Source organism: Trichoplusia ni, chromosome 3, assembly GCF_003590095.1.
Source record: "Trichoplusia ni isolate ovarian cell line Hi5 chromosome 3, tn1, whole genome shotgun sequence".
Taxonomy (NCBI): domain Eukaryota; kingdom Metazoa; phylum Arthropoda; class Insecta; order Lepidoptera; family Noctuidae; genus Trichoplusia; species Trichoplusia ni.
Window position 1 is genome coordinate 17,841,028 of NC_039480.1, and position 27,482 is coordinate 17,868,509.

At 39.9% G+C, this 27,482-nt stretch overlaps 1 protein-coding gene across 1 annotated transcript in view; it reads left to right on the forward strand.

Annotated features, from left to right (window-relative positions):
• The first annotated feature begins 558 nt into the window (after positions 1-558).
• Positions 559-27,482, forward strand: part of LOC113492224 (dynein heavy chain 3, axonemal) — a 42,385-nt gene continuing 15,461 nt past the window's right edge. Inside the window, exons 1-50 of the mRNA XM_026869599.1 lie at positions 559-882; positions 1,371-1,669; positions 1,842-1,955; positions 2,275-2,472; positions 2,758-2,899; positions 3,193-3,331; positions 3,634-3,809; positions 3,893-4,096; positions 4,251-4,487; positions 4,773-4,860; positions 4,972-5,179; positions 5,473-5,687; positions 5,935-6,125; positions 6,525-6,709; positions 7,041-7,303; positions 7,678-7,835; positions 8,049-8,241; positions 8,545-8,771; positions 9,018-9,195; positions 9,308-9,570; positions 9,947-10,148; positions 10,662-10,832; positions 11,133-11,280; positions 11,639-11,837; positions 12,295-12,463; positions 17,159-17,352; positions 17,514-17,642; positions 18,069-18,270; positions 18,582-18,734; positions 19,127-19,350; positions 19,726-19,894; positions 20,124-20,229; positions 20,315-20,484; positions 20,707-20,821; positions 21,110-21,324; positions 21,662-21,868; positions 21,970-22,041; positions 22,218-22,361; positions 22,679-22,864; positions 23,062-23,288; positions 23,572-23,752; positions 24,003-24,150; positions 24,542-24,630; positions 24,739-24,852; positions 25,024-25,149; positions 25,292-25,452; positions 25,743-25,886; positions 26,203-26,322; positions 26,497-26,662; positions 26,871-27,123. Of these exons, the coding sequence (XP_026725400.1) occupies positions 1,375-1,669; positions 1,842-1,955; positions 2,275-2,472; positions 2,758-2,899; positions 3,193-3,331; positions 3,634-3,809; positions 3,893-4,096; positions 4,251-4,487; positions 4,773-4,860; positions 4,972-5,179; positions 5,473-5,687; positions 5,935-6,125; positions 6,525-6,709; positions 7,041-7,303; positions 7,678-7,835; positions 8,049-8,241; positions 8,545-8,771; positions 9,018-9,195; positions 9,308-9,570; positions 9,947-10,148; positions 10,662-10,832; positions 11,133-11,280; positions 11,639-11,837; positions 12,295-12,463; positions 17,159-17,352; positions 17,514-17,642; positions 18,069-18,270; positions 18,582-18,734; positions 19,127-19,350; positions 19,726-19,894; positions 20,124-20,229; positions 20,315-20,484; positions 20,707-20,821; positions 21,110-21,324; positions 21,662-21,868; positions 21,970-22,041; positions 22,218-22,361; positions 22,679-22,864; positions 23,062-23,288; positions 23,572-23,752; positions 24,003-24,150; positions 24,542-24,630; positions 24,739-24,852; positions 25,024-25,149; positions 25,292-25,452; positions 25,743-25,886; positions 26,203-26,322; positions 26,497-26,662; positions 26,871-27,123 (8,578 nt within the window). The 5' untranslated portion in view covers positions 559-882; positions 1,371-1,374. The remainder of the gene's footprint in view (positions 883-1,370; positions 1,670-1,841; positions 1,956-2,274; positions 2,473-2,757; positions 2,900-3,192; positions 3,332-3,633; positions 3,810-3,892; positions 4,097-4,250; positions 4,488-4,772; positions 4,861-4,971; positions 5,180-5,472; positions 5,688-5,934; positions 6,126-6,524; positions 6,710-7,040; positions 7,304-7,677; positions 7,836-8,048; positions 8,242-8,544; positions 8,772-9,017; positions 9,196-9,307; positions 9,571-9,946; positions 10,149-10,661; positions 10,833-11,132; positions 11,281-11,638; positions 11,838-12,294; positions 12,464-17,158; positions 17,353-17,513; positions 17,643-18,068; positions 18,271-18,581; positions 18,735-19,126; positions 19,351-19,725; positions 19,895-20,123; positions 20,230-20,314; positions 20,485-20,706; positions 20,822-21,109; positions 21,325-21,661; positions 21,869-21,969; positions 22,042-22,217; positions 22,362-22,678; positions 22,865-23,061; positions 23,289-23,571; positions 23,753-24,002; positions 24,151-24,541; positions 24,631-24,738; positions 24,853-25,023; positions 25,150-25,291; positions 25,453-25,742; positions 25,887-26,202; positions 26,323-26,496; positions 26,663-26,870; positions 27,124-27,482) is intronic.

The following is a 27,482-nucleotide window of genomic DNA, read 5'->3' on the forward strand; positions in this document are numbered from 1 at the left end:
CCCCTTTTAAACAGAACCTGTACTAATGAAATTGAACCAAGATTGAAATGAAGTTAAATATCACTAAACTTGGATTAAATACCCGGATAATAATTGGGTAGGCCCTAAAAGTGCTGAATACTGGAAACCGAAAGAAGTAAAGCAGTTCAAAAAAGTGGGCTAATAGGCAACAAGGGAGTGGGGGCCCCCTTGGTTCAAGTTAAAGTGTTGTAGTTCAAGTGTTTTCATTCAGTGAAAAATTTATCGAGCTTTTTTTTTAAATGCCTACTTTGATGGTGGACCCCTAGGCACTGGCCTAAAGTGCCTTATGGATAATAGGGCACTGTAAGGTAACTACTATAATGATATAAAGTTAAAGAAAAACCAAGTGCGTGTCTGACTCCCATCACAGAGGGTTCCTTACAAGAAACCTATAAGGTTTACAAGTAAATTAAGGGTGGGTAGTGGGTATCCATAAATTAACCGATATAACAAATAAAGATCAAGGTTAAGCAAGGTTAACCTTGATTTGTGTTGTTGTCATAGCAACAGCAGAAATGCATCATTTCTGAAAATTTCAACTGTAGCTACCACGGTTCACGAGATACAGCCTGGTGACAGACGGATATTCAGCGGTGCCTAAGTATTATGGTTCCTCCTTTGGGTTCCTCAATAATGGAACCCTAAAAATATTTGCAAGATAGTCAATCAATCCTCTTTGTTGATAAATGAGTTCTGGTTGTCAATTTAAATAAAAAAAATATGACGTTACTATAGCAACGCGTCCTTAGACACGTTGTTTATTTATTAAGTTGCCAATTTTAACAAACATATCGTTTTATTTTTGTTGGAATACCTTAATATTTATTCATATTTAAAAACATATGTGATTTTAGTAAAAAGGTAAGTTGTTTCTTTATCCTGGTATTTTGTGAAAGTTTTCCGGTATCGGAATTTTGTGGAACTGCGCGAAAAGTAAGTAAAAAATTTCGCTTAGTAAACATAATTTAGAAGCAATAATGAGACGTATAATAATTATGAGTTTCGGACCCAACTAGAGTCCTTAATCATGAGCTGACACTTGATACTGAAACTAGTCGTAACGTATACTGTAGTTTGTGTGGCTCTGTCTACCAATTTTAGGAGATATCATTTTATCTACTCGTAAACATACATGAAGCTTTCAAGGTCGAATCTGTGATGCGCAACAGCTTATTTCAACCCTTTTTCAACGCGCAGTATTTTTGTAGGAAACCTTTCGACTGCTTAACCCCTTATCTCATCAACATCATTTTCAGGAGATATCTTCTAAAGTAGGTTGTTTAGAACCTGGCACACTAAGTTCTTTATTGATTTCTCATCTTAATACCTCATGGACCTAATTGTTTTAGATAAATGTCTAGCCGTCCGAGTAGGACCAGTGCCTCAGGCGCTAGCAAGGCCAGTCTATCAGTTTGGTCGACTGCCACAAGTGGTGCAAGTAAACCCAGTGCGTCCAGTGGGCCGAGCGGCGATGGCGCCCGATCGAAGAAGAGGCGAAGTGGTCCTCTCGAGGAACCGTGTCCGTCACGATTTATTAAGCCGGCGCGGAAGACTCGCATGCCCCCGTGGCTGCCGCGCGCTGGTCTTGACTCTGAGCTCGAGAAAGACAGCGTGCTGCTAAGAGCGGCTAATAATATGTACCCTGAGGGTAAGCGTTTTAGAACCAAAGACGAAAGATAGTCTAAATCCACAGTATTTTCCACACGTAAAATACTTGTGAACGCTATGACACCACATTGAAACTTTGTAACAACTCAGGTTTAAAGTAGTTGTTTTATAAATTGCTCTGATTAAAAAAATGTTGCTTATTTACTTTTCAGGTGACGGCGAGGGTAACTGCAGCGAGTATCCGCCTCTGATGCAGGCGAAATCATGGACCAAAGGAGTGCCCTACCGCGATTCCTATGACCACACGAGACCATCAGATTCCATCGGTAATCACACTTATCACTTTGTAATACGATAAAGACTGAGTTATTTAAATTAATTACATGAAATTATATGGATCCGTAGAATTAAAACAATATCGCTTGTTTTCTAGTCGTTTTCTGACTGCCTGCAAACAGCCACATACTTGCCTCCTCTCAATAACAACTGCTTAATTTTTTTTTTGGGAAGTCTGTCTTGCCTATTGATACGGCAGAATATGACAGAAAGCACTAACACCTTACCTTTATGACTTTGTATAGAAAAATCTATTTTTTATCTTCAAGACCTATGAGCTTCTAATGAGTATCTATTGTCCCTTATTAGGTAATTGCTACACTCTTGCCTCGAAATCGATGCGTCTGCGCAACATGCCACCGAAGAGACGAGAACCGCCCAAGTTGTACGGACCTATTGGCCCCAACGGAGAGCTCCAGTTCCCACCACTCAAGCCCTGGGCGGAGCGGGAGCAAGAGAGGTTGGATGCTGAGAAAAAAAAGCTGAGTCAAAATAAACTGCAGAAAGGTGGTTAATGTTTCTAGTTATTTAATTTCTAACTTGGTGTTTCATATTTCTGTTGGATACATAAAGTGTTTCACTTAAAATGTTTGTTTTTGTTTATATGGTTAGCTAGGATTTGAAATCGAATGTAGTTTAACAACGTAAGATGATTATGAATACTTGTTTATTGCTAATAGTGCACAGAGTACCTTTAGCTGTGCCATTGGAACTCATCTCTTATACTTCATACATATAAGAATCATTACAACTTGTTTCCTTCTTACTCCTAACAATCTTTCGATTTGTCAGGTCTACTTCGACTAGAGGATTTAATTTCTGGAGCATACGACAAGCGAAAGGCTGCTGAAGCAGCAGCAAAGGAAAGAAGATTGGAAAAGAAGAGGAAAGAACAAGAAGCAGCTGATCTGGTCACTAAAGAAACATTAAGAAGGTAAGTGATGGCTTTCTATATTTGGTCTATATTTTGAGAAAGAAGTGGCGGATAAATGTCAATTCACGTTTCATCTCCAGGCATATTTATTTTAACGGAATTCTGTATCATCCAAAAGTTTTCATAACCTGTAGTTTATATACTTGTACTGCAAGCAACACTATAGCAGGACTGTTGCCTGTTAAATGAAGGCACTATACTGCATGCAGAAAGGTCTCGTTTTCAACTTCAACAATCCATTTTAAAGGCTCATATGCAGTCAAGGCGCTGAATAAATTTACTGTTGTTTTTAGGAAATTAGCTAGTTTAGAATTTGAGCTGCCGCTCGACCCAGACGAGCAGAAGAAAGGCATGTTACAGATCACTGAAGAGGAGCATTACAGATACATCTACCCAGACGACTTGAAGAGAATCAATTACTATTTGAATGTGGTAAGTATGAGCACCAGGAAATAAAATAAGTTTAAAGCTTAGCACAAATTAGCTTCTGGATAAGTTACTTTTGAATAACTAATCGCAACAAAGCTTAAAATTGTTGGTTTAATTTCAACACAATACACTTAATCAAGGTTGCTAGTAATTATCTAAAAGAATTAACTATAATTTATAATATTAACGATATGCCAGTAGCGAAATAATATAGGTCCAAACCTTCTCATATCCTTAAAAGCATCCCAGATCACAGAAGGATAAAAATGATCTGAACGTATCCATTAATTACTTCTGGGTTCCAGTCTATTACCGGCAAGCACATCCCGGATTTTCCGATGGAGCTCTACTTGCGGGCGAAGACAGCGGTGGACAAGCAGACCGTGGCCATTAAGAAGCGCCTTCTCATCCTCACATACCAGGCCACAGTCAGGCAGAGCGAGAGCGAGATCAAGGAGTACTTTGTCTTAGCTATGAAAAGGTTTACCGCCAGTATTTTAGGTTACTTTAGTTGATTTTACATGTCCTACCAAAATCACTAACTCTCATAATATTATAATCCAGATGCATCCTGCGGTACATTCTGGAAGACGCCGACGAACGCAAGCGACTTAAAATAGCCTTCCTGCCGCCTCTGTGGCCGGCGCACGTGATCAGAGCCCCTGTTCCCTGGCACACGCCCATCGTGAAGGCAAAGGAGGCTCTGTTTTACAGATATTATGATGGAAACCCTGTACTTATCGAGCTAAGGAGAATGTGGGATGAGAGGTCAGACAATTCGCAGATATACAATTTTACTGTAACTTTGGTTAAATGTTATAGAATCTTCTATTTGGTACCTCGCTGCACGATAGTTTAAGCTTGATACATGTACATTTTCGATTATCCAAATTAAAATAGAGTAACGGCAAGTCCATTCCAGATACCGTGACATGTATATTTGCGACATGAAGAAGATGCAAGCAACTTCACCGTTCCCGCAGTACACAACCGAGTTCACCGACAACTTGAACAGGCTGTGCGCGGAGACCAGGTCGGAGTTGATGGACAACTGGCTTATAGACGTGGCCGATACCATGATCAAGATGAGGAAACATTGGTCCGTGTACGTCGCCAAGCAGAGACATCAGTCTTGCTTCCAAGTTGAGCAGTTCTTTAAGTGAGTATAGCCAAACTTTCTTCAGCAATAGTTATTACCTACGATGGCCAGACCTCGGAAGACAGAACTACGATTGGTGGCTTTGCGAAGGCCAAAATGGGATTTGGCGGACCCCAGTGCATGGACCCGGAAAATGGTGGTGAGATTCGAGGGGGAAATTAGGCGGTAGGGAATAGTGTTGAAGGATTTGGGGTGAACTCTACCCGAACTAGATGCTTGTGTTACTATAAAGCATGGTCGCAAACTTCCGGTACATTACAGTCTAGTTAAAAATTTGACTTCCAGAACGATCAACGCATTGATGTCAAGACAACTTCGAGACCTGGTTGAACGGAGCGTCAAACATTTCGCTGAACACTTTACCTATTATTTTGTAAGTTTCGAATTGCCATTTTACTTACATATATTAAAACAAAATAATAAACAGAAACGATAAATTCTCAGGTTTATTGGTGATTTCGCTTAATACGGCTTGCTATTCCAGGAAGGGAACAGTTACGACGGTCCCTACCGTGACTACATGTTCATCAAGCGTCCGATCCTACGCATCAAGGTGATCGGCCACCCCGGCACCAACAACATCACCTTCGACCCCTCGCTGCAGGCTATCAAGGGACAGATAGTCAAGTGGTTCCACACCATCATCAATGTTAACAATCAGTTGCCGAGTATTTACAGTATCATGTACCCAGGTTAGAGAACTAATTGGTTTGAGTTAACCTCGCGGATGGTTTGAATGAAACTAAGACCTGCGTGATTTTGACGTGACTACGTCTTATAATTCGATCGAGTCGCCTGCGAGCACGAAAAAAAAACGACCTTATCTGGCTCTGAGGCCTTCCATTTTAGGCGGTGTCTATTATTTTCCTTATGACCTCGTCACCTTCAACTATCGTCCATAAACCGCCTTTCAGACAGCCGATTTTTGTTTGACTCAAATCACCTACTTTGATCAAACTAATATGAATATATTGTATGACTCCAGGCACCAGACAGTTAGAAGCTCACATGTTCTCCGTGTTCAACGATGAGAAGTACATGATGGACGCGATCAACGAGGCGCTGGTGCAGGTTAGCATCAACAAGGCGGGCCCCAGGAGCTTCATCAGCAGCTACGAAGAGTACTACTACATCCTCAACGGGCAAGCCAAGCAGGAACTGCTCACTTTCTTCGCACAGGAACCTCCACCGTTCTTAAAGGTTTATACTTCGATTTAGTATGGGAACAGCTTTTCCTCCTAGGCAAACAACTTATAAAATATCTATTTAAAGTAGCCTATTAAAGGCTATAAGCTATCTCGTAGAAAAATTGCTTTTAAGGCTTTTACGAAATCCGACTCACGAAACTCTTTCACTTTATTGGTATAAGGTATAAGTAACAAATGAAATCTCCCTCTTATTTTTTAGTTATGTCTAATACCATAAAAAAAATATGACCCCTTTGCAGGACTTCTCAGCTCGTATCTACATGTACGAGAAGCTCCGCGACGAGATCCTGTTCCTCCGGCGGAACATCCCGCTCAACATGATCATGCTGGACTGCGGGCCCATCAACGACACGCTCTGGGACATCGTCAACAGTCTGCGACAATACATCGTCGACCATTTCATCGCTGTCAACAGGAAATGGAACAGGGGGTAAGGAATGTATTTTAGAACTTTAAAGGTTTTAGAGTGAATGTGGCAGGTTTTATCTTGCCTTGAATATGAAAACTTTCATACGTTCTGTGCTTCTTGTTTATTATTCTGTACCCTGACCGCTAAGCACTGTGCACAGTGTTGCTGGCGTTTTAAAGTCAGAAACGACCAGTACAACATGTTTTTACAGGTTTTACGAGTCTAAAGAATTACTGTTATGGTAGAAGAGTCTTGATGTCATATTAATTTACCTTTTATTTCGTGTCAGTCATGATTTCAATTAAAAAGATAATCACCGGTTCGAACTGAATTCTACTACAATTTATCAAAATTTTTGCATTTACTAGTATATTAACCTATCGTAATATCGTAATCTTCAAACCACTATTACTCCCTCAGCATCTGCAACATCTACGAGGAGATGGCGGCGCGCGCGTCCGAGAGCCCGGAGACGACGGCTCAGCTGGTGGAGCTCATCAACTACATCATGGACTGTCGCGACGCCGCCATGTTCGACCTCAAGGAGAAGGCGCGCACTACCGCCGAGCATGTGCTGTTCCTCATGCAGCATGCGCACTTACACTGTACGCCGTTAATTTGTATGGTATTGTAGTGATGTTTGGTGTCGGTTCCCTAGAGCCAGAGGTTGTTGTCGATCTCTTCTAAAGGATTTGTGTGAGGTGGCTCACACAGGACCGAAAAGTCTAGAGTCGAATGGGGAGGCCTAAAAGTGGGAAACAAAATATGTTAAATAAAAATGGTTGATCGTGAGATTTGTGTTAAATGCTTTTAGAAATAGGAGCATTTAGTCAGCTTGAATATTAAAGAAAAGCCTCCGACTTTGTTAAGATGCCAATATAATTAAGTACCAAGGAAATTAATCTATTACTATATTGGTGTCATCTTTTTTTTCAGTTGAAGATGTCAATCTGAACACCCGAGTGTTCCTCTGGCCTCTAGACATGGAGGAGACAATAGACCTGACTCTCAAGACCTTGAACACCAAGAAGACAATGGCTGAGGACAAGTTGAGGAGCAGGAAGACTATCTTCGAGGACAAGCTGAAGAAGCACGAGAAAGACTTGGAGGTGTTCCGCAGGTTCGACCCGCCGCTACTGAACCTGGACCTCCTAAAGGATGTCGTGGATAGAGTCGATACGATATTCCGGAATTTGATGGTAAGTGCAAAAAAAGAAAGAAAAAAAAATAACGGACGCAGAGAACAAGGTGTGTTGTCAAGGACACGCTGTGGACTCATAAACTTGAGAGAAAGACCATATATTAATAATGCCCACTAAAACAAAAATTAACAATTCTGATAATGACAATATAAAATTTTATTGTTGATAAAAACTAGTTAACTAAAACAGTTTTACGAATACACTTTTATTGATCACTTATACCAATAGCGATTCTAATTTATTTTAGTAAGTACTAACAATATGCTATCTAGATGAGATTAGCACATAAGAGGAGAGACCCAACAAATAAAATGACTCGTGCTATGGATTATAATAATGGTTGCATATAGTTTTTATATGGACCTTAACAGGAAGACAAACGCGAAGCCGATGGCATCATCAACGAGGAGACGCTGCTGGACCAGGAGCCGTCCGTGTACTTCAGCCTGCAGACCATGCTGGCCGGCATCGAGCCCTTCCACAAGCTCTGGCACACCTCGCACGACTTCTACGATGGTTATGAGAAATGGTACGTATTATCTTATATTCTATAGCTCATTTTGATGTATTAACATAATATGTACATCAAAAAGAACTACAAAATACACAGAAAAAAAGTGTCTGATAAAGGTGGTTTTCGGAGATCGAGTTTATAAATTACTTTTTAGAAGATAAATGGAAGCGTTTCGTCGTGCTTCGTCGCCCAAACTTCATATTTACCATTCAATTGTTTGATTTCTAGGTACCACGGTCCTTTCCTGGGTCTGGACGCAGAGAAGATTGCCGAGGACGTGGAAGCGTGGTGGAAGCTGCTGTACAAGTTAGGAAAGCAGCTGTATGAGTACCCCGGCGCCAAGCGCATCGCGGACATGGTCAGGAATAAAGTGGAGAAGTTCAAAGTGTTGCTGCCTGTACTGTGCGCCATCTGTAATAAGGTGAGAGAACTGATGCTTCACGAAGTAGTTAGTTTTAGTCGAAAGTTGCCTTTATCGTAAGAAGACTCGTTTTAACCACAAACACGACGCTTTTGAGAACGATAAATACCTGTCTCTTTACTAGCTTGACCTTAACGTGACTTCCACAGTTGTATAACAAATTAGCAACTTTCACCTTATCTAAAGTAGATATCATATTAGACAAATTATATAGAGATCCAGTTTTTCCGTAACAAAAAGATTTTATTTTTATAATAACCTTATTTTCTTTTGTTGTTTTAACGTACTTATAATTTTGTACAGGGCATGCGCGACCGCCACTGGGCTAAGATCAGCGAGCTGATCGGCACAGAGGTAGTCCATGAGCCGGAGACCACGCTGGCGGACATGGTGGAGCAAGGAGTCCACGTGTACGCCTCGCAGCTGGAGGAGATCGAGCAGTACGCGTCCAAGGAGTACGCGCTCGAGAAGGCGCTCAACAAGATGAAGGACGAATGGATCGGTGTCGCCTTCGAGGTCGTGCCTTATAGGTGAGAGAGGTTCCATTTACAGACATCGTAACGATCTTATCTGGGAATTGATAGCAGATAAAACTAAGTATTCATGTTGCCTCTAATGAATGGCAGCCACTGCAAGCAAAACACTGGTTTGTGTTAATGTTTTTTTGCTTGCTACGTTCATCATGCTGTTATTACAGTGCCTAAATTTGAGCATTCTAATTAAATTATCTTTTTTTAATGTTATATGTTGCAAGTAATTTGTATCTTATCTCCTAGGGATACTGGCGTCGGCATCCTCACTGGTCTGGACGATATCCAGCAACTGCTGGACGACCACATCTTGAAGTCGCAGACCATGCGCGGCTCTCCGTACGTGAAAGCCTTCGAGTCTGACATGATCGCTTGGGAGGAGAAGTTGATCAGCATGCAGGATATACTTGACCAGTGGTTGACGGTATGTAGTTACAACAGAGTGTTTAAAAAAGACTACGAATAAATTCTACCCGGGACTTCAGTAATACCAAACATAGACTGGATGATATGATATGATTATGTATTTTCCCCAGTGTCAAGCCACTTGGATGTACCTCGAACCGATCTTCTCATCTGAAGATATAATGCGACAAATGCCAACTGAAGCCAGGAACTTCAGGGATGTAGATAAGGAGTGGAAGACAATCATGTTCGCCACGCAGAAGGAACCTATGGTGATAGAGGCTACTGACTATCCTGGCCTTTTGAAGTCGCTGAAGTACAATAATTCCTTGCTAGAAGATATTCAGAGAGGATTGAATGATTACTTGGAGAAGAAGAGACTGTTCTTCCCAAGGTCAGACTTAAATATCCCTTTCTTGATTTGACATGTTTTATGGCTTCCATGTTGTTTTTTAGTAATGGGAGACCCATTACTAAAAAACAACATCATACATCATCATCAAAAATAACATCATCATACTAAACAACACCCCTCAATTATACAAATCACTGTTAAGGTTTGCTTGCGCGACACTTTGTTATGGGATGTTAAAGTTTCTCTTTGCTCCTACTTTTCACCTGACGAATAATGGAAACATGGTACTAGAGGTCGAAACGTTGCGAAATTTAAAAAAAATGCTGTAACCAAGAAAGGTGTGTTCTTGATTATAGCATTTAAAAACCTTTAGCAATGTCAAATAATATTTTTAATGAATGTCCTCCCAATTCAGATTCTTCTTCTTATCCAACGACGAGCTGCTAGAGATCTTATCAGAGACGAAGGACCCGATGCGCGTGCAGCCTCACCTCAAGAAGTGCTTCGAGGGCATCTACACGCTGGAGTTCAACTACCTGAAGGAGATCTGTGGCATGGCGTCCGCCGAGGGGGAGGTCGTCAAGCTGTCCTCTACTATACAACCTGCTGATGCTAAGGTAAGAGGTTATCACAAAAGTGACTGAAGGAACAAGGCCTAATAAGCTGGCTGCTTTAGCTTAACAAATAATGGCCGCCTCCTACTCGAATAAAGCACAAAAAAATAAGATGTACTGGAAATCAATGTGCAATCTATCGCCATGGATTATTTTTAAGCGGGTCTCCGTTATTCGGACATATTTACTAGACTAGATTTCCCGTCCTAGAGCAAAACCTTCATACATTTGCTAGTGGTATTATGTTATTACTCGGTGTGCCCAGTTTTCCTCAATCTGGTCTAGAGAAACGTTAGTTGTGGATTTCCCTAGGGCAAAAGAAACCTTTTAGAATTTTCATGCGGTCAATTTCTTTCAAAGCGCGATTCTAACAAGCAAACATTGAGGTATGAAGAAAACAATGAAATTAACGTTAATGAAATTGGCTAAATGTTTAATTTCGCAATTTATACATCAAATAATCACTTTGAAAAAAAAATAATGACAAGAATTCTAGTCGATCATTTCTTTTTCCAGGGCATGGTGGAGCGCTGGCTGCAGCAGCTGGAACACCAGATGATAGTGAGTCTCCGCGACGTCGCCAGCGAGGCCATCAACGGGTACCCCGTGGCCGTCCGCGAGGACTGGGTGCTCATCTGGCCCGGACAGATCGTGCAGTCCGGGTCCTGCGTCGAGTTCACTCTTGAGGTACTTTAGTGATGGCGAACATTATCATTTTCCCACGTTTTTATACACTCACTTTTCATGTTTGTTTGTCGTTCCGGTTGAATTCTTGCAACTCAATTTGAGGCACTTCCCGATAAGCTGCCAGATAAATTTTCAGGGTAGCTTTGAGTCCGATGACAATGCAATTTGTTTGTTACTATAAAACGGCTAGACCGATAATAATAAAATGTATTCGCTTATTATAACTGTTAATTCCGTCAATTTTAGTCCATCAAAAAAATCATGTCCATTTTCTCATAAATGGCTACGACTATCTTTCAGACTATTGAAGCCATAGAAAACCGCACGCTTCCAGAGCAAGTGGCGCGAAGTACGGATCAGATTAACGGTCTGGTGTACCTCGTGCAAGGTGACCTCCGGCCCGGAAACCGCATCACTGTAGAAGCTCTTATCGTGCTCGACGTGCATGGTAATGTGGAATTTATGTGTTGTGGTTTATCATTTTCAGTTCGTAAAAAATGTTCTTCTCATTTGACTGTAATAAATGATCCCCCTTCTCTTTCTTCGAAACACTACCAGGAAGCCTTGTACCGATTCCTAAATAAGTAATCGTAGAAAATTCACTTGTTTCAGAAATCTTATGAGAGTTTTATGAAAAAGCCGAAATAGTGTGTGCCATTGCTCTGCAACTGTTACTCTGTGTAAAAAAAAGTAGAAGTTGCGTGGAAAATTAGTGTCTAAGCGACTAATTAAGTAGATCCTTTCAACTCCTATCCTTCTGCAGACCTTTTTACTTTTGTACATACTACTATATTTGCATCTACTAGGCCGGTCGATCCAGGAAGACATGATGGCGCGAAACATAACAGACATAACGGACTTCAACTGGATCTCGCAGCTGCGGTACTACTGGCGCGGCGACAAGATGATCTGCTCCATGATCACCACGGACGTGGAGTACGGGTTCGAGTACCTGGGGAACACCGGCAGGCTCGTCGCCACGCCGCTCACTGATCGATGCTTCAGGTACTAAAAATTAAACCTTGGAACAGTTTTTTCGTAATTTTCTGTGATTTATTAGCGGTGCTTCATTTCGTCAAGCATATACCTAATAGGCAAACATAAATTTATTACTGTACCTTTGCATGATAATCTGAACGTTTTACAAACGTCAATCTGAGAGTATGGTAATATTTCGATGCAACTAGCCTCTCAGAACGTTTTCCTTGCGGCTTGAGTGTTTTCACAAAATAGTTCAGGTGATGGTATAGAGATTTAAATTCAATTGAGGAGGTTCTCTACTTGCACCGTAACAACTAGTCTTTAAGATACCAATCATATCAAATTATTTTCATGCTTTTAATCTCCGAGTCTGTACATCGAATTATTTAAGTGGGATTCCATCAACAAAAAAAAAAAGAAGTTAGAGAATTAAGTTAATCACAATAACAACCAGTCATTTAAGTCTCGTTATTAATTTCAGGACGCTAATGAGCGCTTTGAAATTGAACCTGGGCGGCGCGCCGGAGGGCCCCGCGGGCACCGGCAAGACCGAGACCACTAAGGACATGGCCAAGGCAGTCGCCAAGAAGTGCGTCGTCTTCAACTGTTCGGATGGTTTGGATTATAAGGCGCTCGGCAAGTTCTTCAAGGTAAAGATTAGAGAGAAATCTTAATTTTGTTTTGTTTATTGGTGACTTTTTCTTCAAAAAGTACATACGTAACGCTTTTTGACTAAAATCTAGAGATGCCAAAGTTTTTTCGGGGATTCAAAACCAAGCCACGTTTAATTGGTCACTCAAACACTTATGTAAGCGTGGGTTTTATACCATAGAAATAGGACAAAAATATAATTAAAGAGTTTAAATGATAATTCCGGATTATTCTTAAGAGGCCGGTGTAAGCAGCGCGCAACTGCAATTCGACGCGAGCCAAAAATCCGACGAAACATTGCTATCTCTATCGGACTTCTCGCGGCGCAGCGCGTAGCTGTGTGCGTGCGTGTAGTACGTTTGTAGCGAGTCATTCATAATGACTGATAACCACTGCATTGTACTAATTTTGTTCAGTAAATGCTTTATTTTTGTTATTTAATTTTCGGAACCGTTGGTGAACACAAAAACCAGTAATGCTTTTTTTGGAAATTATTGTACGATGGCTATATCAGAAGATTTAATGATATTAGGTATCTTAAATCTAAAAATCTAATAAAATAAAACATGAACGAAAACTTTTCAATACAAACATAATACCAAAAGACGTTATTTAATTTATCTAGGTTCCTGTTAAACTTTTAGTTTAAAACGTTCACTATTACGAAACGCCAGCGAATTGCATTTCGTATATTTTAACACCGCTAACAGCATGTTTTCAACTTATTTTTTTTGTAATTTAATTCTTAATATCATTTTAATAGGAACATAGATTATATAGTCTAGTTGCAGATTATCAAAAAATATTAGCGCTCTCGCATGTCTCACCAAAGAAAGATAGGTATACCAACATACCGTAACGCACGCATATTCACTTTATTCAAAACTAGCTGTCGCCCGCGACTTCGTCCGCGTGGTTAGAAGATATAAGTTATAATTTATAACCGCACTATTTTTTTTTCCACATTTTCCATTGTATCTTCGCTCCTATTAGTCGCAGTGTGATGATAAACTAAATACTTTTGAATTTGGACAAGCAGTTCCTGAGATTAGCGCGTTCAAACAAACAAACAAACTCTTCAGCTTTATATATTAGTACCTATAGAAGTATAGATAACATTTATGAGCTTATATAGGATAAAAAATACATATATTTTGCTAATATAAAGCGCCTTCTCGTTTATAACCACAACAATATCATAACGGGCCGTGCAGCAGAAATCGTAATATTTTAATTTCGCTATAACTTCAGAACCAAACGTCCAATTTTAATTATTCAAAGATCAAATATTATCTACATTAACTGTACATAGTGATGAAATAATTAATTTTGATAAGGATTAATAGCATGAGTAAAATAAACGCGTTTAAATGTAGAACAAAAAAAATCAAGACTTTCCAATAAAAAAATGGTTATTGTACCTCACTCGACATAGATAGGTATAGTGTGTCGCGAACTTTTTTGTAGATATTTATAAGATCTACAATAGGCATGTTCACTAATTTTAGAAATAGCTTTTAATTTATAAATAGAGCTTAAATAAACACGAAAAAAATAATTTTGAGAAAAAAATATCACTAACTTCAATAAAAAATCAATTAATAAATATTTTTCAAAAATTGCCGCCGAAACGCTCCCAAACTGTCACGTGATAAATATCTACGTCACAGGTCGGTAAACAAAGCTCGCGTTCTATGACAGTCCACTGTTTTTTACTGAAATATTGTTGATACAAACTGTAATAATGACCTCGTTTTACAAAACATGTGCAGTGCCAATGTGCAAGAGTACGTCAATAACAACACCACAGAAACTTTTCATATACGTTCCAAAAAATGCACTAATAAGAAGAAAGTGGTTATCACTTGCTAGAAGACACCCAGCATCATTGTCAGCGACAAGTGCCAGTTATTTTTGTGAAGATCACTTATGTAAGTTCTAGCAAACTCAAAATGTTAAAACTAATATTAATATTGTGTTACATACAAATCATTTTTTTAGGTTAGTTACATGGCTACAAATGTTTACCAGTTGTATTTTGTTTACTTGGCTAAGCTAAATAACCTATTGATTAATGTATATCTAATTCCAGCTTCCGAAAGACATGGAAAACTATGTAGAATACACTACAATGGGTGAAGTATCCCGCACAAGAATGAGACCCGGTTGTTACAGATATAAACAGTTTGCCGGTCGTACCATAAGTATTGATTATGACAGAAATGTCAGCTTGTTTTTCGACCAGTGACGTCACCGCGCTCTGATTGGTGTTCGCAGTCGGCTGATCACCGATAAAAATTAAAGCATTTTAAATTATTTTTATTTAATTATAGAATAATAATTAGGTTCTTATATTTTTATTTTAGGTTTTATATGCTGTATTTAATAAGTGAAAAAAGAATTAGATGGATTTGTAACCTGAGTGAACATGCCTATTACTTAGAACATTTTATGGTTCTATCTTTAACAGTTTAGGCAGGGTACCCAAAATAAGTAACTTCGACGACCTCCGTGATCGAGTGGCGTACGCACCGGTGTCAAGGTGTCGCTAGCTCTGATGTCCCGGGTTCGATCCCCGGTCGGGTCAATGTAAAAATTCTTATTTATACATTGTTTCGGGTCTGGGTGTTTGTGGTACCTTCGTTGTATCTGAATTGCATAACACAAGTGCTCTAGCAACTTACTTTGGGTTCAGAACAATGTATGTGATGTTGTCCGCATTTATTATTATTATTATTTTTGGTTGATTTTTTACACCTTGTGTCCAAGTCCGAGTATGTTTTCGTTATGAAACTTATTTTTTGGTACCTAATAGGTAACAAATATTACGTAAGTAATCCAACCCAAGTTTCATTTTTTTTTGCAATAAGAAAGAGTGCCTATTGTTTCACACTATGCTATTTTTGCATTAAATCTTTTTCCAAATATTTCACTCCCACCACATCCATGTATCGGCTAGAGGCCTCCGTCGACTCCGTCGTAACTCGCCTATACCTACGCGATAATCACCTACAGCGAGCGACAACTGTTACCAAGTTCCGTTTAAAATTTTAAAGTAGGTATGCTAGAGGCGGTTTATTTAAATATTATATTAAACAGTACATACATTAAGGTTAGGTAATATTTCGTAAGTAAATAGTTAGTTAATAAAAAATATATTTATTACTAGCTTTTCGCCCGCGGCTTCGTCCGCGTCGATGTCGGTTATATCGCGTTTCCAAGAAAGAAAACTCTTCAAAAGTCCGGAATAAAACTATCCTATGTTCTTTCTCAAGGTCAACTCTATCTCTGTACCAAATTTCATTAAAATCAGTTCGGTGGTTTAGACGTGAAAGCGTAACAGACAGACAGACAGAGTTACTTTCGCATTTATAATATTAGGTATAGTAGGGAATATTAGTAGGGATTATAACGTTTTTTTTAATTCCTACCTTGTTAAAGTTTTACTTTGCTTGTAGGTACGTAATACGTAGTAGGTACTGTGCCAAATTTCATTAAAATCAGTTCTTCGTCTTCTTAAAGTGCTACAGATTTTTTTCTTTCTTTTTTGATAAAAAGCTACTCCCGCACTAAGGAAAGGAATTTAATCCATGTGTTGCGGGGCTTTCACAAACATACAATTCACATGCACAAAGACACTTAGCCTCAGAACAAGCATTCGTGAATCACACAAACGCTTGTCCTACACGGGGATCGAACCCGCGACACGTCGCGCCCAGTTGTTTAGGCGGGATAACCTCAACCGCTCGGCTATACGTGTAGTCAAATTGAATGAAAGTGTCAAAAAACCTTGACAAATATATTTTTTTGCTATTTAGACTTGAAACCATAATTTCAAATTCAAATGCTACAACAAATACATTATAACACTCAAATTTAAAGTAAAGGAGAAATCCAATTAACATTGACAGAGTAGGTATTAATCTAGGCGCGTTATACCAGAGTAAAGCAGACAAAAAGTAAACAAAACCTATGTGCTCGCCCTCGCTCTACCCCTTGTCCAAATTATTAAATTTATTTAACTATTAATTTTAATTATCACTTATTACGTCGTCGTCAAAAATGAATACTTTATTTAACTATAAACAACAAAACAATCTTTTACATCGGTAAACTACCTAATAGTTATAATGTCGAACCCAACGCCAGCGCATGCCACGAGCAGTGCGTACACGCACACAAACATAGCGTGTCGGGCGTTGGTGAGACATGCGACAGCGATAATATGGTTCCAGATTTGTGATAAATTTGGTTGTGTTCCGTAATACCAAAAATTATGAATGAAAACTTATTATATGTCCACTTTTTTTTTGATAAATTGCAACTAGACTATATAATCTGTGTTCCTATTAAAAGGATATTAAGAATATTAATGTTTTAAGTACAGAAATATTAAGTTCAAAACATGCTGTTAGCGGTGTTAAAATATACGAAATGCAATTCGCTCGCATTTCGTAAATAGTGAATGTTTTAAACTAAAAGTTTAATAGGAACCTAGATAAATACCGTCTGTATCCGAATAACATAACTTTAAGTCGGTGATATGTTCGTAGCGACAATGATTTTGGTATTACGTTTGTATGGAAAAGTATTCGTTCACCGCACCCTTAATAAACGTAATCCTGATTAAACCTGTACAATAATTTACGTTTCCTCTCTGCCTCAGCCTCGTCTTAACCTAAGACATTTTACAGGGTCTAGCTCAATCAGGAGCATGGGCTTGCTTCGACGAGTTCAACCGCATAGAGCTGGAGGTGCTCTCCGTGGTCGCGCAGCAGATCCTGTCCATCCAGCTCGCCATCTTGCGCCGAGAGAAGCGCTTCGTGTTTGAAGGCACCGAGATCAGTCTCAACCCCACTTGTTCCGTCTTCATCACCATGAACCCTGGGTAAGGAAATAATAAAATAATAATAATAAAATAATAAAAGCGAATTTCTAATTTCTGCAACGTCAGCCAGTTTTGGTATACTTTTAACAAAAACTAGACAAACTAGACGATATCACACGATTGTCGTCTTGCCTAATGTAATGCTATTTTGCTTCCACTAGTTACGCGGGCCGCACTGAGCTGCCCGATAACCTGAAGGTGCTGTTCAGAACTGTCGCCATGATGGTACCGGACTACGCCATGATTGGAGAGATCACGCTTTATTCCAACGGATTCGTTAACGCGGGACCGTGAGTACTGCCTATTGTTTACTTGCGTTGATATTATGTCATTACGGCAGAGTAGTGTGATCATAATTTTTTTTTCGGTGTTTTTCATTTAGTTTGATCTCGCAAACATAAATCGTTTTTATGATAGTGAATGGAACATCTAAGTGAGAATGGAAATCCGCGTTACGTCACTTCTGTGTATAAATATTTGTGAAATCGTTACATTTTTCCGCCTCCTTAATCTTGAAAGCAGTTTAAATTTTTTGGGTCCATTTTTTAATAACCTTGTAACGATATTAAAAGGTTATTTTTCTTCTGCAAAATAAGTTATTTACATTATAAGCCATGCTTCCAGCGAGACCGATTGATCAATCTCAAAAAAATTAAATTTACTTGAAACTTGTACTACATTCAATATGTACAAATAAATCTATGTCCTATCCACAGCTTGGCTCGCAAGATTGTGCAAGCCTACAAGCTATGTTCCGAGCAGCTGTCTTCACAGAATCACTACGATTACGGCATGAGGGCCGTCAAGTCCGTACTGCTGGCTTCCGGTGCCCTGAAGAAGAACTACCCGGAGAAGGACGAGGCCCAGCTCGTGTTGAGGGCCATCATCGATGTCAATATGCCCAAGTTTTTGTCGCAGGTTCGTTTTCAAATATTCTCATGTGAATTTGTCTGAATATTGTTTTGATGACTTCGTTAGATTAAGTACTGTTTTTGCTTGCTTCACCGTCTTATATTTGATCTATCAAATGCTATGGAATTATTACGAGACTTCGACTGTTGTTTTAATATTAAGGCTGACTCTAAAATATCGGTCTTTTTTATAATTTTAAAGGTTTATAATTCGGAAACTTAGCACCCATACGTGCCTTTTATATTAAACACGTAATGGACTGATGTCAGTGTGTAAGTTACTCTGAATATAGAATATATGATGTCTCTTGTCATCAGGACGTGCCACTGTTCTCTGGTATATACTCGGACTTGTTCCCGGGAGTGGAGATCCCGCAGCCGGACCGCGCCGAGCTGCTCAAGTGTATTCTGAAGGAACTCGAGAAGAGGAACCTGCAGCCCACCGAGTGGTACCTGGATAAGATTATACAGGTACGAAAAAAAGATGTCGATTTTGAGGGTTCTGACGAGTTTTACGATTTAGTGTGTATGGTGTAAAAAGGGGACTCCATTTTTAAAGTGTTGCTTCCAATCAGTATGTAACCACGCTAGATACGGTGTTAGTAAATGAAATGGTTCAAAAATCACAGACGATGCCAGTTTAAGGCTAAGTTAATTCTTAATATCAAAATTAAGCAATCGTCGATGAACAAAACATACATTTATTATGTGGAGTTAATGGATTCAGACGGGGATTTAATATCATTCATTAACTCCATGGGGATGTAATATTTTTGGGTTTATACAGTAACCCTGAGAACTCTAACTCGGATTTTGTCTAATGCTCTTAGAGAGATATATATTCACAAGTGAAGTATTTATAGATTTACGAGATGATGCTGGTCCGTCACGGGTTCATGATAGTGGGTCCCCCGATGGGTGGCAAGACGCAGGCCTACCAGTCGCTAGCGGAGTCCCTGCGAGCCCTACAGCTGCAGAAGCCGCCGCCGAGGCACAAGGAGTTTGGCGCCATCTACAGGATCATCAACCCCAAAGCTATCACCATGGGACAGCTGTATGGGTGCTTCGATCCGGCATCACATGAATGGTATGTGTGAATATTTTTTCTAAAATAAATCATAAACTAAAATTATGTCAATGCCTTGAAATGCCCATTTGAACGGGAGAAGGAACAGGTTAAGAGTACTCTTACCTTAAGTTGTTTTAAATCGGTAAAACTTTCTACTTCATTGTTACTTTAACTGTCCCAATTCAAAGTAGATTAAACCTTTGGTCATTATTTGAGTAAATAACACTTTGGCGTAGACTTCTGCGTCCAACTTAGATTATTTTTGTAATTATACTCGTTGTTATAACACTGTAGCCAGATTGTCATTTGCCAATTAGCAGTATAGGTTGAACCCTCATGAAAATAAAAGAAATCTGGTATCCAATTATTAAACATAATCGTGTATTTGCCCAGGTCTGACGGCGTCCTGGCCATAGCGTTCCGGGAGTACGCGATGTCGATAACTCGCGACCGCAAGTGGATCCTGTTCGACGGGCCGGTGGACGCCGTGTGGATCGAGAACATGAACACCGTGCTCGACGACAACAAGAAGCTGTGTCTCATGAGCGGCGAGATCATACAAGTAATTAACTTATTCAGGAACTGTCGCAATTTTGAATATCCTCGATGATAAGTTTGAGGTAATGATTGAAGGAGCTAGAGATTGCTAATTGGAGGGGTTTGGGTCGAGTTTCTTGCTGAATGATGTTTCTTTGCAGAATTTTTGATTGTGTCGTTCATGATAATATTCCTTCTTTTCTATTAGGCATTTTGAGAAAACCGACAACTTCGACTTCTTATTATTTTTGCAGATGACGAACAAAATGAATTTGATCTACGAGCCAGCTGATTTGGAGTTTGCTTCCCCCGCTACCGTGTCGCGCTGCGGCATGATTTACATGGAACCAGAACAGCTAGGTATAGGTCCACTGTCGCAGCTGGCTTTTAATGATAATTCAGTTGAACGCTGTAATAAAATAATCCCAATATTGAACTATGTCAGGTTGGCGCGCATTCCTGAAGTCCTACAATCAGTACTTGACGAAGAAGTTGATCCCGGAGCAGTTCGAGCTGATCCAGGAGCTGATCGACTGGCTGGTGCCGCCCATCTTTGATGTGCTGCAGCATCGGTGCACAGCCTTCGTCACTGTCGGGGAGATACACCAGTTTCATGTTAGTTTCTTTACCAAATGGGTGATATTTAGGTTTTCTCACATATATTTCTTAGCTGTCACATTATGGTAAACCCTGTAATATGAGTTTAGGGTGCTTGATATTAATAAAAGTGAAGGTTGTACTCGTACCATCGTAAAAAGTAGTTTACAGCGGTCATAAAATACAAAAATTAAGACTCTGTCTGTAGTAGCCATCATAGAACATTATTTTGGTCGGCAGTCATTCACTCGCCTGTTCACCTGCCTGCTGGACGCGGAGGCGCAGTTCAGCACGGTGTGGCTGCAATGCACCTTCGTGTTCGCGCTGCTGTGGGGACTCTGTGCTACTATTAACGGTAAGATAAAATAAGTTATTTTAAATAAACATTAAGTAACTAGTTTCGGAAATGTAACCAAAAATGTAAAGATGTCACATTCTTTACTCTCGTTCCTAGCATCTTCTCCCATAGAAAGGAGCGTATTTTAGTAGCTTTGTCTGCTTACGAATCTAAACAATATTACAAAGAAATATTCTTCACATGTTTTATCTTCAATTCGATACACCTTGTAAGTACTTACCTACGCAGTAAAGTTCCAAAATATGTTACTTTGTAAAACTTGAATCAAATACTGATACCGTACAGGTGAAAGTCGCAAGACCTTCGACGGGTTCTTCCGGAAGCTCATCGAAGGCAACAACACCGCCCACCCGAAGCCCAAGTCCTTCAAGCTGGCCAAGAACCAGCTCTTCCAAGACAAGGACACTGTCTTCGACTATGTGTACGACAAGAGGAACAATGGAACCTGGATATCATGGATGGAGCTGGAGAAGGAAGCGCCTTTACCTGCTAATGCTAAGGTTATTCGCATTGTTTAGTGGTATATCTAGAGAGCTGATGTAATTACTGTCGTGTAGTGATAGTTATGTTATAAAAAAACTGATATGAGATGCAGGAAAGGGAGAAGCCCTTTCCTGCATCTCATATCAGTTTCAGGTCAGAGTAGGAAAAACTCAAATTATAGCTATGGGATATTGACGGCAACAAAAACAACGTTCTTTAATTATTTAATATTTACATTGATCTTAACAATTTCCAATACAGAGGAAATGCTTTTTTTCAGACAAGGTTTTTGATTTAATTACACAAAAAGAATTGTCTAAAACAATCTGTGTAACCAATTTGACAACTTTTCAGGTGAACGACCTGATAATCTTAACAAACGAGAACGCTTGCCTGCGTTACTTCGTGAACAAGATGGTGAAGTCGAAGATCCCGATCCTGCTGGTGGGCCCCACGGGCACGGGCAAGTCCTCGCTCATCATCAACTTCCTGCTGTCCCTCCCCAAGGAAAAATACATCACCAACACCATCAACTTCTCTGCCAGGACCACTGCTAATCAGGTTTGAAGCCTTTGCTTTTAAAAAGTTAACATAATATTTTTTTTACTTCCGATAGTGTTTTTACACGATCAAGAAACTTAATTTGGATCTTTGCTTTTCAGACTCAAGATATTATCATGTCGAAAGTAGACAGAAGAAGAAAAGGTGTATTTGGGCCTTCTATGGGCAAAAAGGTTTGGATTTCTCTATTTATTTTAAATTAAATGCAAATTTACTGCGATTTTGACTTTTTCGATTTTTGATCTTTTGCATATTCCCTACTGTTTACCTCTATTAAAACCCATATTTTTTCCAGGTGCCCCTCACACTTTTTTATTTTTTATAACTGATGTGTGCGTCTGTGTTCCAGTGTGTACTATTCGTGGATGACTTGAGCATGCCTCAGAAGGAGCAGTATGGCGCGCAGCCCCCGCTCGAGCTGCTGCGGCAGTGGATTGACCATGGACACTGGTACGACCTCAAAGACATGGTCAAGCAAGAGGTCGTCGATGTGGTGAGTTCTAAGCTCATTTTCACTGAATGATTTAGTTTTTACAATCTTTATAATTGTTTGTCTTCTGACAAGGATATATCTTGAGAGTACACCATTGCATAGTAAGGATAACAAGTCAATTCAGAATAATTCAGTTCCAAAGTGATAAATGTATATTTTTGATTTGATTCCGTTATTTAAGACTCGTGATTCGTTAGAAATTAGGTTTAAAGTCCCAAAATTCAACAAAACTAGTCTAGCCGTTTAAGTGTAAAAGAGAACCATTCACCTGTCGCGGTATATGATACGTAAGGATTGAACTATTGTCATTGTTTCAGCTGTTCGTATCAGCCATGTTGCCTCCCGGTGGCGGGTCCAACCTCATTTCCTCCCGGCTGACGCGACATATGCTTCTCATCACTCTGGACTCCTTCGAAGACAATACGCTGAACAAGATATTTGTCACTATCATGGACTGGCACTTCGCTAAAGGTTTCAATGAGACCATCCAAAGAATGGCCAAAGTACGTTCTTCCTTTACCATTAAGACAACCGCTTGTATTTATTTTTATAGTAAATAGCTAATGTGAGAAAATAATCGTTGAGAATTATGTTTTAGTAAAACTAAACGTCTTATTCAAACAAAAATATGATTTCTACCGATAACTGCCTGTTATTACAGCTAAAGTTTCAAAGATTTACCACAATAATGTATCCCTAGGCTGTAGTAGCAGCCACGATGGAGGTATACAAAACGGTGACTCTTCAGTTCCTACCGACGCCGAGCAAGTGTCACTATCTGTTCAACCTCCGCGACTTCGGCAGAGTGATTAAAGGTGTCCTCCTGGTACCGGCCTCTCACATGAAGGAGCTCAACAAACTGGTCATCCTGTGGATACACGAGGCGTACAGGGTCTTCTATGATAGATTAGCTGATGATGCTGACCGGTAAGTACGTAATTATTATGGACAGTACGTCATCAAATAGTTAGGGTTCATGTAAGTTTCCTGAATGTGATCCTATCATTGAATACTTTTAAGAACAACAATTTAATGCACGGTTCATCTTAAGTCCATTTTTTGGTTTGATGTCATTAATTTTTAAACTAAAAATACAAGTTACAATTTTGTACTTTAATATTTTAATAATTAATAGATATTAACTTCTTTGTGTCGGTAAATTAATAGCTCTGAAATCTCTTTACAAGCTAAACATGATTAATATCTTCAGCCTGAAGTTATTCGACGTGGTGTACAAGGCGGTGTACAACCAGTTCCGCGTGCACATGGACCAGGTGCTCAACGAGATGGGCTACATCCCCGAGGGTGAGAAGTGCAGCAACAAGCACGCCTGCAACATCTTCTTCGGGAATTACATGGAGCCCGATGCTGACCCTAAGATATATGATCAGGTAGGTACAAAATAAAAAAAAGGCTTGAAAAAGTGGTAATGGAAAAGGAATGACTTTATCATGCGGTATAGAGAACTAGGGGACCATACGGGGTAACTTTAGATCTTAGTTTCTTTTTTGATATAAGCATGGTAGCTTTCAGGTAATACTGCTTATTATGGTGTCTAGTACGACTGTTGCTTACAGGCCGAGCTCCGAAACCATCCATTTTCCCTAAAAAAAAATCAATTGTATACATTTTATCCATTAGGTTCAGGATCTGGAGGACATGACAACGAAGATGGAGTATTACTTGGAGGAGTACAACGTGGTGTCCTCCTCACCGATGGCGCTGGTCATGTTCCGGTACGCGCTCGACCACATCTCACGGTGTACGAGGGTGCTCTTACAAGATAACGGTGAGTCTAACTTAGTTTGGAGGGGACTACTGGTAACTGGTTACTGGTGATGCTCCCGTATACGTAGACTCCAAGTCAGCCCATTGTGCGTTAGGTTGTTTGGCAGGCTGTCAATCCATATTTTGAGGGGAATGTGCGATTATTTTATACAGCTTCCAAAGTTAAAAAACGATCACTCTAAAGCTGGAGTATTTATGAAGATCCTGTACACGATATTCAAAGATCACCTTAATTACACTAAGTTTAATGCCATAAGAGAATTGAATCCGAAATACGAATCACAGCTTTTGTTGGCAAGGTGATTCTTAAGGGATTGATTGAAGACTCTAATAATTTCTAACAGTTTCATGATGCAGTCGTAGACAATGATTGCGGATTATTTTGCTTGTAGGTAACTTGCTCCTTGTTGGCGTGGGTGGTAGTGGCCGGAGCAGTGCTGTCAAACTGGCCGCTAGTATTCTGGAGATGAATGTCATACAGGTGACACACCATTACATACATACATCTGCAGAATGAGTTACCTAATTGTATAGTTCTTTTTACCTCTTAGAAGTACTTCTAAAGTAGTAAACCAGTTTTCTTTTCTAGATTGAAATATCTCGAGTGTACGGTCAGAACGAGTGGCGCGATGATATCAGAAAGATGTTGATGAAGGCTGGTATTATCGGAAAGCCTCTTGTCTTTCTGTTTGCGGATAACCAGGTAAAATACAAAGTTCTAAGGCTGTGCTGAGAGCTCTTGAGTAAGAGTGAGATAATCTACACTATGCTCAACGGCATCTTGCTCCCACAGCGATAAAAGTCCGTTTTCTTAATTACATATCTTGGGGTCTCTAGGACTACTGATCTTTACTTTTACTGTTTTTCTATACAGATAATGTACGAAGGCATGGTGGAAGACATAAACATGCTTCTCAATACTGGCGACATTCCTAACATCTACGGTATGGATGAAAAGGTGGAGATCCTCGATAAAATGCAGGCGGCGGTCAGGGAAACGGTGAGTTACTTTACAACAACACTCTTAAAATTGAACGTAAGATAATGTCCTCGGCGGTAAATTGTTATGCTACTGATGGTACTAGATGGAAGAACTTTAAGCAATTTAATTGTCGTCGTAATATTTATTCTTGCTTGAATAGGGCAAGAAAATCGAGACGACTCCGCTGGCCATGTTCGGTTTCTACGTGGAGCGAGTGAAGGCGAACCTCCGCATCGTGATGGCGATGTCGCCCATCGGAGATTCCTTCAGGAACCGCCTTAGGATGTTCCCGTCGCTCATCAACTGCTGTACTATTGATTGGTAAGCTCTTCATTAGTAAGATGTTTTACAATATCTTTCGTCAAGGTGATTCATTCTTAAATGATAGAATGGTTTAGTGACCGCGGTGGGAATAAAAATCCCTCCCGCTGACGTCAGTTTGATTCAAGACCCCGCCGCCGCGTCAGATTATGGTTGAGTCCGAAACAAGTCGAGCAATACCGATTAATACGAGTGACTAAACCATTCTAAGTATAATTTAGGGATAAAAAATGCGAGGGATGCCCATGGAGAACGTTGCTGACGTTGATTAACCGCAAGGTATCTTGTAGGTTCACAGCGTGGCCGCCCGAGGCGCTGGAGCGCGTGGCCAACATGTTCATCAACTCGATGGAGAACGTGGAGGACGACCTGCGCGTCTCCTGCGTCGAGATGTGCCAGCTGTTCCACATGAGCGTCGTGCAACTCAGCGATAGGTCAACAAACATATTCTTCTTTTGTGGTTTTTAATAATTCGATGATACATTCCCAAAACCCAGCCGAAATGAGGCTGATCACGAATGGACTTCAAAAATGGTAATACGTTATTTTCATTCAATCAATATAAAGGGAAGCATTTCCTAACACGGTCTATGTTTACTAAAGTTAAATTGGAAATTACCTAAAAGTTTTAACAAGTTTCCAGCGGTAAAACTGTCACTATTGGCTGTTATTGTATATAGAATGCTCTAAATAAAATGTTTCAAACGTTACATTATATACACAAAATAATAAGTTACATTTTTACCACAGGTTCTACAAAGAACAAAAAAGAATGGTCTACGTGACTCCGACCAGCTACTTGGAGTTGATTAAGGCTTTTATGGATCTATTCACCATTAAAGTGGATCAGATCACCAAATCGAGAATAAGGTAAGAAGACTACCTTTGCCATTTACATAATCATATTATTTTGCACCTACTAACAGAAACGGTTTGATAGATTCTATGTGACTGACAAAGCGTTAAGAGAATTTTGAACTTTTGACTTACAATCTCCTGCCTACAAAACAAACGTAAGCTAAACCCTATTACCTATTGTTTTAGATACGAAACAGGTCTAGAACAGCTGGACTTCGCAGCCGGCCAGGTGGCGGTGATGCAGCAGAACCTGAGAGACCTTCAGCCACAGCTCGTCGAGACCTCTGACAAGACGGAAAAACTTATGATCAAGATCGAACAGGATACCGTCGTTGTGGAGAAACAGAAAGAAGTAAGTATTATCAGACACGATACGTGTGATATTCAAATTGAGTTGCGACTTGAGTAGGACTGGTTAGACTTTCGTAAAAAACGGGCCGTTTCCAATATGCATGCAGTGTTCAGGTATCGAACTTGAGTTCTTGACTGGTATCATACCTATCCGTGTCTGACTGGTATAAAAAAGAAAACTTGAGTGCAACTGACTTTGATACCTCCAGATAGTGGGAGCAGACGAAGCTCTGGCCAACGAAGCGGCTGCAGCAGCGCAAGCCATCAAGGACGACTGCGAGTCAGACTTGGCGGAGGCGGTACCAGCGCTCGAAGCTGCTCTCAACGCCCTCAATACCTTGAAACCAGCTGATATCACTCTGGTGAAGTCCATGAAGAACCCGCCGGCTGGAGTCAAGCTGGTTATGGAAGCGGTGTGCGTCATGAAGGGGATCAAAGGTGATAGGAAGATGGATGCCAACGGTACGTATATTTTATGCAAGATTTGTATTATGATGATTTACAAGGTTTGCAGTAAAAAAGAGCGAGGTGTTTTTTTTTTGTTTGAAAAAACCGAAAGTGGTTTAAACCAGCGGTGGTGGAGAGTGAAACAAAAAACTTTAAATCGAAGACCGAAGAAAAAAGTTTTTTGTTTATTGCATCTCCTTTTCTTCACCTTGATTGGGGGTCGCCACATTTTTTTCTCCTATATCTCGTCACTTTATATGTCACCCATTGATTTTCTTATAAGAGAGAAAAAAGTCACCCAAATAGTAACATTTTTCTCTACCCGTCTATTCAAAAGGTGTTATTAGACTTTCTAAGAACGGCTATGCATATGT